Genomic DNA, 17938 nt, shown 5'->3' on the forward strand with positions numbered 1-17938 from the left:
AAGGGAACTACCATGATGCATTCTGCTTGGTCTGCTCTGATCTTCACAATCACGTGGCCAGTCAAACTGAAAGGTGCAAATGTATACATAAAATCATTTGACCAACTTTGTGAAAAAGCATCAATGTATTCCGCTTGAGAATCAGGCTTCCAAGCTACATATTTTTTCACCTGCTTATTGCACCTAGAGGCAAACAAATCAATTGAGGGTTCCCCCCAAATGTCAACAAGTTTCTTGAAAATCTGCTCATCCAATTTCCATTCTATGTTATCATTAAAATGGCGGGAACCAAAATCAGAAATATTATCTCTACCAGCTACATGACAAGCTGAAAGCCAAATATTCCTTTCAATGCACCAGTTCCAGAGGTCTACAGCTAACTCATTCATTTGTAATGATTTGCAACCTCCCATTTTATTGATGTAAGCAATAGCAGAGGTGTTATCAGGCAAGACCTGAACATGCATATCTTTTCTAGACTTACAAAACGCTTTAACTGAATGGGAAATAGCTAATAACTCTAGATAGTTAATATGGTAGCCACATTCCTCAGCTAACCACCTACCTCCACTCTGCTCACTGTTACAAATGCCTGACCAACCCAAAGCAGATGCATCAGAAACTATGGTCAAATCTGCATTACCTCTGTCTATAACACACTTCTGAGAATGCAAATTCGCAAACCACCATTTTAGGTCTATTTTCATAGCCTCAGTAACACACATTATGGCATTGAAATCACCTTTAGAAACTTTTAAAACCTGTATTTTTTCTCTTTCTAAATTTCTATAATGCAGAGGTGCATAATCCACAGCTGAAAATGTGGATACCATGAGACCTAACACTCGAGCTAGTTGTCTAATAGTCACAATCGACCTATTGTACAAATTCAAACATTCATTCATAATGTTTTGCACCTTTTCTGATGGCAAAGTGACAATCATCTTTTCAGAGTCTATATCATTGCCTAGAAAAGTAAGCTTCCTTGTAGGTACAAGTACTGACTTCTTTTCATGTATGATAAAACCCAAACTTGTCATAAGATCAAATGTATCTCGGACATTTTGAACACAATTCCTGAAAGTACTGCCAACTAAAAAGGAATCATCAATAAAACCAGAACTCGAGTGTCCCAACATTCGTAAGGTGGCATACACAGGTTTCATCAATTTTGTTAACAGCCGAGGGGCACTTGCCACCCCATTAGGAAGTGCAACATACTGGAATAGTTTTCCTGATTTTTCAAAGCGAAATTTCAACTGATGAACTTCTGATATGAAAATTGAATAATAAGCATGCCTAATATCAATCGAGGCAAGCCAACAATTTGGTTTAACTAATTTAATAGCGGATTCAAAAGTATCCATTTTGAAATGTCTATAAACTATGCTTTCATTCAATTCTTTTAGATTCAGTATCATTCTATATTCACCATTCTTTTTATTTACCAAGAAAATTGGAGAAATGTACTCATTTGGGTCATGATCTACTTCTTTGATCACTTTCATGTCTAACATTTTCTGAATTTCTTGATCTACTAATAAATCTTCACTTTCTGAAAAATAATTGCTTTTACAAATAGTCTGAATTGGGTTCATTCCGTCATAAAATTCAATTAGACAATGCCTCACAATGTCCAAAATAGTTTCATCAGAAGTGATTTTTCTCCAATTTTCTTCGTAAAAACGAAGTCTACCAGCTTCAAACTTATTCTGTATGTTGCTTACCTCATTATTTACTTCTTGTGCCCCACTCTGCTGTTTTTTGTCAAAGGTGATGCCTGTTCCACACCATCATAACTCCGGTAGAAACCTCTACCTCTTCCAGGGCGAGTCATTCCACGTCTACCACCACGTCTACGACGATTATAGCCTCTTCCATGAAACTGTGGAACACGACCAATGTTTCGACCAATCTTACTTATGTCCTGAATATCTTTCACATTTTTGTTTATATCATCACCATACAAATTTTCTGTGTAAGGCTGACTTGATGAAGTCAACGGGTAGAACTTTGGGTCCAAGTCATTGCGGTGGCTCTCTTTGCGTTTATTATTGATAAGTTTAAAAGAATGACCCAATAATGCAAGTGCATTGGTTCCCCATTCCACTGAATTTGTATCTAAATTCTCACTCTCTTTGTCTAGCATTTTGGCAACATTAATTGACGCTTTGACAATGATGTTCTGAATTTGCTGAAATTAAACATCATCACTTTGTGTTTGAGGTTTAAGTAGACGCCAGATAGCATTATTAACTTTTGTTTTCGTTAACGCCTCGCAGTTAACTGGTCTGTTAATGTCCTTCAACAATTCAGACAAGGTTTCCTCATTCATACCGTTGGGAAAAGCATTGTTGACAAAGATCGAGAGATCTTCATTTACCTCATTATCAACTTTTTCTCTACACTGGAATTTCTCTGTTAAATCTTTAAATACAGATGAATCAGTACGTTGCCTTTTTAAAGGTGGCTCTGATCTGTCAGTGACTTCAGAACCTGGAGAATTTTGCAAAATGAGATTATCAGCATGATCCGGGATCTCAGAATCATTATCATAGTCAAAACTGTAAGAATCATCATAATCATACAGCTTGTCAACTTTCTGAGAAAGTGATGCTAACTTTTCCCCTTGCTTGTTTACGTTAGAGTTCAGTTCTTTCAAAATTGAAAATAACTCTTTGTTTAGTAAAGGACTGGAAGTATTCGTTCCTGGCTGATTTTTCCGACCCTCGGACGAAGAACCAGAACTTCCTTGAGGTTGAGAATTAGCAATGGTTTCTTGGGTTTTCTTACCACCTTTCTCCGGTGCCTTTTTAGTTTCTTTGTTAGCATCTTTCACCACATTCACATTTGACTCTGACTTTTTCTGCAGCATGGCGTCCGCCATGATTTACGAAACTAATGGCGAAAGCTAGCACTCAAAAATAACACGGGATAAAATATTTGATTTTCTGCCACGCAGAAATTAATTTTATCAAAATCAATATTTTTTCAATAAATTTAAGAATAACCATGTTATCCTAATAAAAATTGTACGCTAGGTTGAAAAAACTAAAAAGTTTATTCAACGGTAGAAAAAAAAAATCTACGGTCGCTTGTGCAAACCACGTCTGCACTCGGTAAAAAACCTACAGCGCACTGATTATCACGGTCACGGTTTGGCGCGCATCTCATATAAGCACGGAAGTGTGGTATGACGTAACAGAATGCATGTACAAACAACATTTTAAATTAAATTTACATGGGCCCCATGTATGGGGTTGTCTTTTTGTGTCTTATGCAATAACCAGGAACAGCTTTGACAAAAATCCATAAGAGTTTGCAGTATACATATTGTACTTTGAAATGAACTAAATTTTTGTCTTTGTAATATTTTTAGCTCGACTATTCGAAGAATAGTCTAGCTATTCTACTCACCCTGGCGTCGGCGTCGGCATCACACCTTGGTTAAGTTTTTGCATGCAAGTACATACAGCTATCATTTAAAGGCATATAGCTTTGAAACTTATTTATTCTTTTTCTAGGTCAATTACCAACCTCACTGGGTCAAGTTCCATAACTCTGACATGTATTTTGAACAAATTATGCCCCCTTTTTGACTTAGAAAATTCTGGTTAAAGTTTTACATGCAAGTTACTATCTCCAAAACTAATGCAGATATTGAATTGAAACTTCACATGTGTCTTCAGGGTTATAAAACTAGTTGATAGCAGCAAGTCCCATAACTCTGACCTTCATTTTGGCCAAATTATGTCCCCTTTTGGACTTAGAAAATTCTGGTTAAAGTTTTGCGTGCAAGTACATACAGCTATTACTAAAAGGCATATAGATTTGAAACTTATTTTTTCTTTTTCTAGGTCAATAACCAACCTCACTGTGTCAAGTCCCATAACTCTGACGTGTATTTTGGGCAAATTATGCCCCCTTTTGGACTTAGAAAATTCTGGTTAAGGTTTTACATGCAAGTTACTATCTCCAAAACTAATGCAGATATTGAATTGAAACTTCACATGTGTCTTCAGGGTTATAAAACTAGTTGATAGCAGCAAGTCCCATAACTCTGACCTTCATTTTGGCCAAATTATGCCCCCTTTTGGACTTAGAAAATTCTGGTTAAAGTTTTGCGTGCAAGTGCATACAGCTATTACTAAAAGGCATATAGATTAGAAACTTACTTCTTCTTTTTCTAAGTCAATAACCAACCTCACTGGGTCAAGTCCCATAACTCTGACATGTATTTTGAGCAAATTATGCCCCCTTTTAGACTTAGAAAATTCTGGTTAAGGTTTTCCATGCAAGTTACTATCCCAAAACTAATGCAGATTTTGAATTGAAACTTCACATGTGTCTTTGGGGTTATAAAACTAGTTGAAAGCAGCAAGTCCCGTAACTCTGACCTTCATTTTGGGCAAATTATGCCCCCTTTTCGACTTAGAAAATTCTGGTTAAAGTTTTGCGTGCAAGTACATACAGCTATTACTAAAAGGCATATAGATTTGAAACTTATTTTTTCTTTTTCTAGGTCAATAACCAACCTCACTGTGTCAAGTCCCATAACTCTGACGTGTATTTTGGGCAAATTATGCCCCCTTTTGGACTTAGAAAATTCTGGTTAAGGTTTTACATGCAAGTTACTATCTGCAAAACTAATGGAGATATTGAATTGAAACTTCACATGTGTCTTCGGGGTTATAAAACTAGTTGATAGCAGCAAGTCCCATAACTCTGATATGCATTTTGGTCAAATTTTTCCCCCTTTTGAACTTAAAACTCTTTTGATATTTAACATTTTGGGTAATATTTTCCAGCTTCTGGGACAATATTTCGAATAGTCGAGCTTGGCTGTCTTACGGACAGCTCCTGTTAATATTGGAGTTTGATTGCACGTAAGATTTCAATATTTTGGGGTAAACTTTTGGTCTAAACGAGACTCAAACATTTTACAAGCGGCATATGTACTATAAATCATCATATGCTTCTTATGTTGATGATAATTTGACCGGCTGTTACGGCTTTAGTGCTATTTTCAAGAGAAAAATACTTGGCCTGAAAATATGAACTGACACTGATTTGTGACTGGCGATGCCTTAAATGGTAAGTGAACACAAAGAAGTTAAATTTTCTGCAATATCTTCTGAAAGTTTTTAATATTCTGAGAAAAGTTAAAATTTACTCTAAATTGTAGTTATTATGTTTCACTGGCAATAGACAAGTTGTGTCTCGAGCACCACATGCAGAATTATCACTTGTACAAAAGCAGATTTTTTGTCAATGTGAAAAACCAAAATAATTAACCCCATGCCAAATTTTCTTGGGGAGTATTTTTTTTGCACCAGGTAGGACCTTGCGCAAAGACTTTTGAATTTACACAAAATCTACTTTCCCTTAACATATAATTATTATGGTATGATGTCATGTGTTGATAAAATGCAGAAAATTAAAGGATCTATTCCTATACATTATATCAATATAACTGACTAATCAATACATTTCTACGTAATTTAGTAATCTGATCCCTATGTCATGTTTACTTGTTGTATTTTTAGAAACATTTTGTTTTCTTTCCATGAATTATTAATGTCTTAATATTTGATTTGCCTGCAATTATTTCTCCTTTTCTAACAGTTAGTGAAATAAATTATTTGTTGTTGAGAATATTGTCTTATTTGATCTTAAATTAGCAAAACATGCTTAAAGATTGATATAGACTGAATCACACAAAAAATAGCTTTGTAACAGTGAGGTGGCTTTACATCAACATAAATTAAGATGATTCAGACAGGCAAAAAATACTCAGTACATAACGGTAATGTTGTATATTAACAATTTTGGGTTTAATGAAATTATATTTTTTAAAAGTTCAAATGATTTAAAATGAAATGGGTGGCGGAAAACAACACAGATCTGATTAAACTTTTCAAAATTATAAGTTATTAAAGTATAAAAAGCCCTAAAGTTGTTTACAAGAGCCATCCGGAGAGCGGTTTGTCTTAATTGAATCTTTTTTTCAATAGCTATTATTGGCAGGTGAAAATTTAATCAGCATTTATTACAAGTTTAAAATACTTGTAATTACATAAACTGAAAAAATGCACATTTTTCAAGTAAAAATCCAGCTGAAATAGATGCGTGAAAAAAGGTTGGGGGAAATGATAGCTTTTAACCCAATATACCAAACTCTTCCTGTTACCAGAACGAAATGCCAGCAACCGAAAATTGCTTTTATAAAACATTCACCAAAAACACACTTAGTGCAGTAAGATGCGCATAATGCCACCTGAATTAAGTGTGAGACAAACCTTTGGACTTGGTGAAGCATCAAAAATAGATTCTGACCATGTCAATTTAATATCCTAACCATACGAGTTTGGTAATTTTACCGTACCTGTTTCGTATCAGTTTGCAAGAGAAAAATTCAATTTGGAAATAACTGACCTATGAAAAAAAGTAATTTCGGGACTTCAGTCAGAAATAATTTTTCTGCACGACTTGGTCACCGCACACTTCAGAAACTTTCCCAGAATCTGGTTATTGATTCTTACATTAACAATGTCTTTTTTGTATAAATCTAATAAAATTCCCCTCTATTAATATAGCTTGTAGATTGGCCAGTTAAAGAGATAGTTTTGCAAAGTTGTTTTGGGTTCGGTTAATCAATAAACACTCAATTTTTTACTGACTTCTAAGAAATCAATTATAGAGATAGGGGTGCTATCTGGCATTGTAAATGTTTGAACTGAACAGTTTCCAATCAAGAGAAAATTAGGTAGACAACAGAATTATACTGACGTGCATCTTGTCTGAAACGATTTGTACCAATATTCAATAACGAAAATTCTGATACAATGCATATCGTCATTTCAGTTAACAACATTTTTAGATATTTGACTATAAATAATTCTAACATGGCTTGATTTGATTGCCAGTTAAACAGAGAAGAACTTCAAGCCCTCTATATTCTGCGATAAATAATGGTTGATGTGCTGACTGGTAAGAGAGCATTATGACGTCAATTATGACAAAAGTCAAATTGCCTCATGATGTCCTTTTCATTACTGGTACTGCTTGGATAAATGAAGCCCAGCATATTTTTTTATCAAAATATTTGAATGAACATGTAAGAATAAAAACAATCATGGGTTTCTTGTTGTTTGTCGTCTATTAAATTTACTACAGTTCATCATTTAGATGCTTAGATATTAAACCACTCGGGCTAACACTCTGATGATTCAGTTCTTGTCCATCTGAATTCTGAACCGTGATAGATTAGAGAACAAACCATGCAAAGGCCTTGATCATTTATTAAATAAATAACAACATTCTATGTTGATATTGAATAACATAATTTCTACTGCATTAAATTGCTCTGAAATTGAAAGAAATCAATCACTCGCAATATTACTATATTGACTTATGAGTTTAATTTGTAACTTAAATATATTTTCTACTATTATCAGGTGGACATGTGTTGCCAGATTATGTTTTTGCAGTTAGCTCCTTTTTAGACTTTATAATGTGCCTGAAGGGACGTATTATGTTATATCACTGGTGTCTGTCAGTCCGTCCTTCCGTCTGTCCGTCCGTTAGCAATTTTGTGTCTGCTCTGTAACTCTTGAACCCCTTGAAGGATTTCAAAGAAACTTGATACAAATATTCATCACATTGTAACAACATGCAGAGTGCAGGTTTTGGGTGGCTCGCTTCAAGTTCAAGGTCACACTGAGGGGTCAAAGGTCATATGACTTTAATGTTTCGTATGTATATTGCTCTGCACTGCGGTGCTCTTGTTTTTATTTGGCAGATCCTTTTTTGTTCACTTACAGTAATTTTTTACACTCCCCAAAGGGCGAGCATACAGTTGCCACTTTGTCCGTCCTTCCGTCTGTCCATCGATCCGTCACACTTTTGTCCGGAGTATAACTTGAAAAGTATTATTGGCATTTGATTGAAACTTCACATAATCATAGAGGCCATTGAGACAAAGTGCAGTGTCAAAGAATCATAACTCTATCTTACCTAGTTTTTGAATTATCTCCTTTTATTCAATTTTCTTCTTTTTATTATCTCCATTTTTGTTTGTTTCTGATACGTTATTCCCCATATTGGGACAAGCACATGCATAATATAGCTTGTCCGGAGCATCACTAGAAAAGTATTAATGGTGTTTCATTGAAACTTCACAAAATGATAGATCCATTGATGGGAAGTGCACTGTCCAAGAACCATAACTCTACTTTATCTCCCTTTATTATACAAAATAAGGCTTGTCTGGAACATTACTTGAAAAGTATTAATGGCATTTGATTGAAACTTCACAAAATGATAGAAGTCATTGATGGGAAGTGCAGTATCAAGGAATCGTAACTCTGCCTTACCTAGTTTTTGAATTATCTCCCTTTATTCAATTGTCTTCTCTTAATTATCTCCATTTCTTTTGGTGTCTAATATGTATTCCCCATATTGGGACAAGCACATGCATTGGGGAGCGTCATTCGGTTTTACCGATTCCTTGTTTTTGAATAACTTCCTTGTTTGTTACTATAAATAGCCTTAGGGAAAAACCGAGACCATTTTTCTGTGGTACAACATGGACGGTACCTTCAATTTTTAGGTGTATTTTGACATATCTGTACCTGGTAAGGATTTTTTGCAGACTTAGAATTTCTTTTTGAATTTCTTCCCTTTGTTGCTCCTGTCCTTTGGGCTTCAACAGTTCTTTAAATTTTGCTCCCATCCTCCTCTGATATAACACTTCGGGCATATATTGCCCTGCTTGATGGAGCTGTTGTATTATAATTCAGGGCACATTATGTCATACAATGTTGACATCATTCTTTTTTAGCTCATCTGATTTTTTGAAAAAAAATGATGAGTTATTGTCATCACTTGAGCGGTTGTCGGCGTTGGCATCGGCGTCTGTGTCGGCGTTGCCTGGTTAAGTTTTATGTTTAGGTCAGCTTTTCTCCTAAACTATCAAAGCTATTGCTTTGAAACTTGGAATACTTGTTCACCATCATAAGCTGACCCTGTATAGCAAGAAACATAACTCCATCTTGCTTTTTGCAAGATTTATGGCCCCTTTTGTACTTAGAAAATATCAGATTTCTTGTTTAAGTTTTATGTTTAGGTCAACTTTTCTCCTAAACTATCAAAGCTTTTGCTTTGAAACTTGGAATACTTGTTCACCATCATAAGCAGACCCTGTACATCAAGAAACATAACTCCATCTTGCTTTTTGAAAGAATTATTGCCCCTTTTGGACTTAGAAAATCAGTTTTCTTGGTTAAGTTTTATGTTTAGGTCAGCTTTTATCCTGAACTATCAAAGCTATTCCTTTAAAACTTGCAACACTTGTTCACCATCATAAGCTGACCCTGTACAGCAAGAAACATAACTCCATCCTGCTTTTTGCAAGATTTATGGCCCCTTTTGGACTTAGAAAATATCAGATTTCTTGGTTAAGTTTTATGTTTAGGTCAACTTTTTCTCTTAAACTATCAAAGCTATTGCTTTAAAACTTGCAACTCTTGTTCACCATCATAAGCTGACCCTGTACAGCAAGCAACATAACTCCATCCTGCTTTTTGCAATAATTATTGCCCCTTTTGGACTTAGAAAAATCATTTTCTTGGTTGAATATTATGTTTAAGTCAACTTTTCTCATAAACTATCAAAGCTATTGCTTTAAAACTTGCAACAGTTTTTCACCATCATAAGTGGACACTGTACATCAAAAAACATAACTCTATCCTGCTTTTTGCAAGAGTGATGGCCCTTTTTAGACTTAGAAAATCATGGGTAGGACAATATTTCTGTTATACAAAAAAAATCAGATGAGCGTCAGCACTCGCAAGGCGGTGCTCTTGTTTAAAATATGACCTTGAACCTGATTTTCATCTTTCATCCTTATTTGGTACAAGAGTTGATTTACAACTGAATGGGAAGATTGGCATTGCATACAAAGGTACATAAAATATTCTTTTCTAGTATATATTTTCATGTATATTATCAAGAATTTTAGCACATTGATTTATTCTGGAACCTTAATAGTTACATATTTAGATTGCAGATCATAATGGTGGCTAATTTGAAGATTGTTAACATACCAGAAAAAGGTATGTGTTGTTTGGCAACGGCACCAAAATGACAACTATGACTTTGGTGGGTTGGCGCATTTTAAGGGTGCTGACATGCCAGAATTACAAACTAGCATGCTGATATGACAGATATGATATTTGTCATACTTGCGTGCTAATTTGTCGTTCTGGCATGTTGGTGCGTTTGTTTTCTTCAACATGCCACCAGGTCAGAACGAAATGGCCTAAATCAGTCACCATAGATTATAGGATATTTACCCTTCCTACTGTTTATGGTATCTTACATAATAAATGCATTTCCGTGCAGGTATATATTTTATCAATTAGCTATCTTGTTACTGTCAGATTTACAGAGTATATTTTGAATGCATAATTTGTATTTGACATATCAGATGAAACTGTTGGTGTTGGGGCTCGTTGGGCTCGTGGGAAGATAGATAAACTTGCTTTTGTGATTCAGCTTATTTATGAAATTTGATGACTATAAAGCTTACAGTTTTTATAGAAAGATTTATTACTTTATTTTGCAACTTTTTTACTATATGAAATGAGAAAACATTTTAAACCTTACAGCAGTAATAAGTGAAATAGACACCATGGAAATTAGAGCCATTAATTTTAACTGAGTTATTTGCAGCCTTATGCAGTATAAATTATAAATGACATTAATGACTGTCTAACTACCAGGCCTGATGGGTGCCTCAGTGGCCGACTGGTTAAAGGTCACTGACTTCAAACTACTTGCCACTTAATGGTGTGGGTTAGAGCCTCACTTTGGGCATTGAATTCTTCATGTGATGAAGCCATCCAGCTGGCCTACAGAAGCTCTGTGGTTCTACTTAGGTGCTCGCTCATGAAGAAATAATGCAAGGAAGGGCACCTTTGGTTGTCCTCCACCATCAAAGCCGAAAGTCTTGACGTTAAACCCAACAAAAACAAAGCAAAACTTAAAGTCTGACAGTCCTATCATATGGTTCTTGCATTCTGCACTTCCTCTCATTGTTCCCCACCTTAAAGAGTGGAGAACTACCTGAGCTACAGCACTGAAAGACAAGAGGAGCTTCAACTTGAAATTTGATAGGTTAATTATTGCATATTTGACAGCCTAAACTGAAGAGAGAGAAATGAAATATCAGTAAAATGTTCATATCAGCAGCATTTTTGTGATTGGCCTGTCATTTACTCTTCAGGAAGAAGAGTAAAATTGGAAGTTTTCTTGTTCTCTAATAATTGTGTTAAGGTAGTTCTGCATGCTTGAAACAGATATTGTTCTACAATGAAAAATTTCATCAAACCATAATTTTTCAAAGCATTATTGTACCCAAAGGAAATTCAGCATGTATATTCTTACACAATATTTTCGAATTTTTCAGAAAAAAAAAGAAACAACAGAAAAGCATGCAAAATCAGTTAAAACCCTTTCTTGAATTTACTTAAGGTTTAGGAGTATATCATCAAAATACAGAAATATTTGATAAACGAACAACATCTTTACCAATATTTTACCTGACCATTACATGTTCTGCCGTACTGTCCTGTACGATGGATACTTAAAATATTCTGAAAAAGTTGTCCCCCTTTGAAAATGAATGCCATTTGTAAAAAAATAAAAATAAACAATTCCTGAAAACTGCGTTCCACCTAGTTATGTGAAATTTCAACACTTGTACGTGATGGCAAATGCATCAAAATGAACATATGTAACTGTTTTACAGTTCTTTGAAAATAGTGAGTTTTTAAAGACGTTTAACTGTCCGAAAGTGTGGCAGTCCTTTTCCGGAATTCAATGTTTATATCAGTATACTGACACTTGTTTCGTAGAGTAATATACATGTTTTACATGCTGTTCAATTTTCATTTAAAACAACTCTTTCTTTCAATGATTTGGTGTTGTTTGATTTTTTTTTCTCAAAATGTAAGGCTATTAAGCGTTAATGCTCTGATCATGTTCTCTGACAATTTATCAAAGAATTCATCAGTTTTCTTGAACTGACCTGACTTGAAATATTATTTTTCCTGACAAAATTCTCTCTATCAGTTCAAATGAACTGATAATTTTTTCTCTAGCAGGATATCAGTCTCCATTTCCATCAATAGTTGAAATGCTGACACTGAAATATTGCAAAAATTACTGAAATTTAAACTTCCTAGAGGAATGGTAGTCATTTTAGGGTTTTAGAAGATAGTGCAAGATATATAAGATGCTCCAGTGTCAGAAGCTACCTCATATTCTTTAACCTTTACCCTGCTAAATTTCTAAAATGGACTGGTCCATCATTCAGTTTGGGCAGCACCACTTATTATTCGAAGGGGTGTTCACTGAAAATTTACTGAATGAATAGTGAACAGTGCAGACCATGATCAGTCTACACACAGGCCAAAGGTTAATATTCTCAATTGAATCTGAATTGATGCAGTTTATTTTTAAGTTCCGAATTGGCAAGGGCTTTCACATATACCCCAAATTTGTATTTAAATCTCTGGAAGAAAAAGCATTAATCAATCAACTTGTGGAAAAAGCTAACCTTTTGCATCTTTTCAATCCAAATTTTGTAACTTAACTAGGATTTCAATTTGTGCATGTTTTTGTTACAGTTTCATTTTACTTTTTGGTTTGATTTCAGTCTTAATGTAAATTGGCCCATTAATCATATTGCATTTCTAATTTTTTACAGTTTAGTTTCAGTTTCGCTTTGGTGTACTTTAACCTTCAGAATGCTGGCGGCAAGTGATTCTGCCTTTGCAACCAGTGCAGACCAAACTCGGCCTGCACAGACTTTCGGCTGATCATGTTCTGCACTGTTTGCTACTCAGTTAGTAAACACCTCTATGAATGATAAATGGTACTGGCCAGATTGAATGATGGACCAGTCCATTTTAGAAATTTAGCAGGCAAAAAGTTAAAGTCACATTCAATAGACTATTGATAATATTATATGGAGTGTCCAGCCTACAGTGTGATTTGAACCCACATCCTTGTGCATGACGACCCACTGAACTTAACCACAGAGCTATGGAAAACTTATCTTAATTGTTATGGGAAATCATTGATATTTTACACAAGTGATAGACATGGTGTAAATCAATAGCAGGCTTCCTAGAAGCCTAATCAGGCCTTGATTGATCTCGTTAAGCGAGAAAACTGTATAAAAATGACATCTTTATAATCCCTAATGAGCGCAATACCGAACATGCTCAATAACACCATATCCAGTGCTCTCTACAGTAATGATATTTGTCTGACAGGATATTTCAGCTTAATTGGTATAACGCAATTGATTTTACATGAATTTAATAGAAGATGTTCTTTCTGATTGATTTAAATGGATGAAATTAACAGAATTCTTGGTCTGGCATGAATGGTAAGTGTTAAAAGGTACACACCTTATTGACTTGACTTGGCTATTGCGGCAAACATATGATATGAGTAAAAAATATAAATATATTTGTTGTCCAGCAAGTAGCAATCAAACATTATAAGATGGATATCTCAGTGGTTTGCACACTGGCCTTCCAATCGTGAGGTGGGGGTTTGATCCCCGGCAGCTACTCGGGAATTTTCAGAAACGCTTTTCAGTGTTTCCCACCCAACTAGAGGTGTACTGGTCAGGAACCCAGGCATTCCTTGCGTGTATCAGTGCTATACACTGGGCACGTTAAAGAACCAGGCTGTCTATTCGCAACGAGCTAGGCTAAGTTAGCCGGACAAGCCTGTATCTGATTTCTGATCTCTCTGTGGGGGCTTTGTCTCACTCTGTCTCTCTGGTCAGATTGCCCTGTGTCTGTACTAGTAGAGGATGAATCATGCGCCCTGTGTGGCAGCATTTGAACTAATTAAAGCGCCTTTAATTAACGTGAAATTGATCATGAAAAGGGCGCTATATAAATCTGGTATAATAATAATAAGAAGAAGAAGAAGAAATGAACAAGTTTCATGCAAGTCGATTTTTTTCCATTTTTAAGTTCATTTTCTATGTGAAGTCACAAAAAGTATTTCAGAAAATAAGCAAAGAATTTTTCACAACACTTAATTCCCATGTTCATGTAAATACTTAATTCCCATCATCATGCAAACACTTTCAATTCACATGTTCATGAAAACACTTTAAATTCCCATCTTCATACATACATTTTCAATTCCCGTGTTTATGTAAACACTTAATTCCCATCTTCATTAAACGCTTGAATTAATATGTTCAGGTAAACACATTGAATTCCCATGTTCATGAAAACTCTTCTAATTCCATGTAAACATGTCCATGTAAAGACTTAATTCCCATCTTCATGCAAACGGCTCATGTTTGTGTAAACACTTTGAATTAACATGTTCAGGTGAACACTTTGAATTTGCATGTTCATGTAAACACTTTCAATTCCAATGTTTATGTAAACACTTAATTCCCATCTTCATGTAAACACTTTGAATTTGCATATTCATGTAAACACTTTCAATTCCCATGTTTATGTAAACACTTAATTCCCATCTTCATGTAAACACTTTCAGTTCCTGTGTTCATGAAAACACTTTCAGTTTCTGTCTTCGTGTAAACACATTCAACTTCCATTTTCGTGTAAACACACTCAGCTCCTGTGTTCAGGTAACAACTTTCAGTTCCTGTCATCATGTAAACACTTACAATGACACTAAGAATACTGATCAGAAATTAAAATTCTGGTTTACATAACTGTTACCTTGATTGTATAGAGCAGTTTGGTTTTCTATGCTGTACCCCTTTATCTGAAACCTGTTGATATTTTTAGCAACATTACTTCAAATTGTATAACAGAGTACCTAAGTCAGTCCAAATGTGTGTGTTTTTCCTATATTTTTACCTATATTATAGAACTTTACTTAGAAATGTTTGCTCTGCTATCAAAAGTTCTATAGTTTAGAATTCTGATGTTAGCCTTGATTACATAGAGGCTTAAGATTTCTTTTTTTAGCTCACCTGTCACAAAGTGACAAGGTGAGCTTTTGTGATCGCGCAGCGCCCGTCGTCCGTGTGTCCGTCCGTCCGTAAACTTTTGCTTGTGACCACTCTAGAGGTCACAGTTTTCATGGGATCTTTATGAAAGTTGGTCAGAATATTCACCTTGATGATATTTAGGTCAAGTTCGAAACTGGGTCACGTGCCTATAAAAACTAGGTCAGTAGGTCTAAAAATAGAAAAACTTTGTGACCTCTCTAGAGGCCATACTTTTCAATGGATCTTCATGAAAATTGGTCAGAATGTTCACCTTGATGATATCTTGGTCAGGTTCGAAACTGGGTCAACTGCGAGCAAAAACTAGGTCAGTAGGTCAAATAATAGAAAATCCTTGTGATCTCTCTAGAGGTCATATTTTTCATGGGATCTTCATGAAAATTAGTCAGAACTTTCATCTTGATGATATCTAGGTCAAGTTCGAAACTGGGTCACGTGCCTTCAAAAACTAGGTCAGTAGGTCAAATAATAGAAAAACCTTGTGACCTTTCTCTAAAGGCCATATTTTTCATGGGATCTGTATGAAAGTTGGTCTGAATGTTCATCTTGATGATATCTAGGTCAAGTTCGAAACTGGGTCACGTGCGTTCAAAAATTAGGTCAGTAGGTCTAAAAATAGAAAAACCTTGTGACCTCTCTAGAGGCCATATATTTCATGAGATCTTCATGAAAATTGGTCAGAATGTTCACCTTGATGATATGTAGGTCAAATTTGAAAGTGGGTCACATGCCATCAAAAACTAGGTCAGTAGGTCAAATAATAGAAAAACCTTGTGACCTCTCTCGAGGCCATATTTTTCGTGGGATCTGTATGAAAGTTGGTCTGAATGTTCATCTTGATGATATCTAGGTCAAGTTCTAAACAGGGTCATATGCGGTCAAAAACTAGGTCAGTAGGTCTAAAAATAGAAAAACTTTGTGACCTCTCTAGAGGCCATACTTGTGAATGGATTTCCATAAAAATTGGTCAGAATGTTCATCTTGATGATATCTAGGTCAAGTTCGAAAGTGGTTCAAATGCATTCAAAAAGTAGGTCAGTAGGTCAAATAATGAAAAAACGTTGTGACCCCTCTATGAGGCCATATTTTTCATGGGATCTGTATGAAAGTTGGTCTGAATGTTTATCTTGATGATATATAGGTCAAGTTTGAAACTGGGTCAACTGCGATCAAAAACTAGGTCAGTAGGTCTTGAAATAGAAAAACATTGTGACCTCTCTCTCTAGAGGCCATACCCTTGAATGGATCTTCATGAAAATTGGTCAGAATGTTCACCTTGATGATATCTAGGTCGAGTTTGAAACTGGGTCACGTGCCGTACAAAACTAGGTCAGTAGGTCAAATAATAAAAAAACCTTGTGACCTCTCTAGAGGCCATACTTTTTATGGGATCTGTATGAAAGTTGGTCTGAATATTCATCTTGATAATATCTAGGTAAAGTTTGAAACTGTGTCAACTGCGGTCAAAAACTAGGTCAGTAGGTCTAAAATTAGAAAAATCGTTTGACCTCTCTAGAGGCCATATTTTTCAATGGGTCTTCATTAAAATTGATCTGAATGTTCACCTTGATGATATCTAGGTCAGTTTCGAAACTGGGTCACGTGCGGTCAAAAACTAGGCCAGTAGGTATAAAAATAGAAAAATCTTATGACCTCTCAAGAGGCCATATTTTTCATGAGATCTTCATGAAAATTAGTGAGAATGTTCACCTTGATGATATCTAGATAAAGTTCAAAACAGGGTCACGTACCTTCGAAAACTAGGTCAATAGGTCAATAATAGAAAAAACGACGTCATACTCAAAACTGGGTCATGTGGGAAGAGGTGAGCGATTCAGGACCATCATGGTCCTCTTGTTTAATATGCACCTATGTACCAAGTTTCTTTAAAGTAACTACAGTGCAACACTGACATGAAGTCATTGCTGTTGTTGGATATAATGAATAGTCAAAGCTTTTTTCTGTTTTCAGGAATTTAACTAACAAGTTCATCCAGTGATCACAATGGCAATTCATATACCAGGACTTATCGCCATTATTGTGTTTTATCTACTGATCTTACTGGTTGGATTATGGGCAGGAAGAAAAGCAAAGCAGACAGGCACTGATGCAAACTCTGAAAATGTGATGCTGGCAGGGCGTAATATAGGTCTACTAGTTGGAGTGTTTACTATGACAGGTATGTTTTTAAAGGGCGTGATATATGTTTACTTCTAAGTTGGAGTGTTTGCTAAAACAGGTGTGTTTTCATGGCATAATATAGGTCTACTTGTTGGATTGTTCATTCACTATTACAGATATGTTTTCAGGAGGTAATGTAGGTTGTACTTAGGACAAGTATGTTTTCAGGGCATAATACATGTCTTCTAGTTGGGGTGTTCACAATGAGAGGTACATTTTGAATGTGTAATATAGGTCTACATGGATATTCATTATGACAGGTATGTTTTCGCTATGACAGGTATGTTTTCAGGGCATGATATAGGTCTACTGGTTGGAGTCTTCATTTTGACAAGTATATTTTCAGGCCATAATATAGGTCTGCTTATAAGTTGGAGTGTTAACAGAGAAAGGTATGTTTTCAGGGCATAATATAGGTCTACTAGTTGGAGTGTTCTCTATGACAGGTATGTTTTCAGGAAGTAATTTTGGTCATCTAGTGGAGTGTTCTCTTAGCTGTTAGATGTAATTTTGGTCTCTATGGAGTGTTCTCTATGACAGCTATGTTTTCAGGACGTAATTTTGGTCTTCTAGTTGGAGTGATCTCTATGACAGGTATGTTTTCAGGGCATAATATAGGTCTACTAGTTGGAGTGTTCTCTATGACAGGTATGTTTTCAGGAAGTAATTTTGGTC

General features: G+C 35.4%; 1 protein-coding gene and 1 pseudogene across 3 annotated transcripts in view; one reads left to right on the forward strand and one right to left on the reverse strand.

Moving 5' to 3' along the window:
* LOC123565048 (high-affinity choline transporter 1-like) overlaps positions 1-17938 on the forward strand; it is a 121126-nt gene that overhangs the window by 60372 nt on the left and 42816 nt on the right. For all 3 annotated transcript variants that reach the window (XM_045359049.2, XM_045359048.2, XM_053537634.1), the window contains one exon: positions 17054-17261. In XM_045359049.2, coding sequence (XP_045214984.1) covers positions 17087-17261 — 175 coding nt within the window. In that variant the 5' untranslated portion in view covers positions 17054-17086. The remainder of the gene's footprint in view (positions 1-17053; positions 17262-17938) is intronic.
* On the reverse strand, positions 1734-2887 carry LOC123562497 (uncharacterized; annotated as a pseudogene).

This window comes from Mercenaria mercenaria, chromosome 2 (genome assembly GCF_021730395.1).
Source record: "Mercenaria mercenaria strain notata chromosome 2, MADL_Memer_1, whole genome shotgun sequence".
Lineage (NCBI taxonomy): Eukaryota > Metazoa > Mollusca > Bivalvia > Venerida > Veneridae > Mercenaria > Mercenaria mercenaria.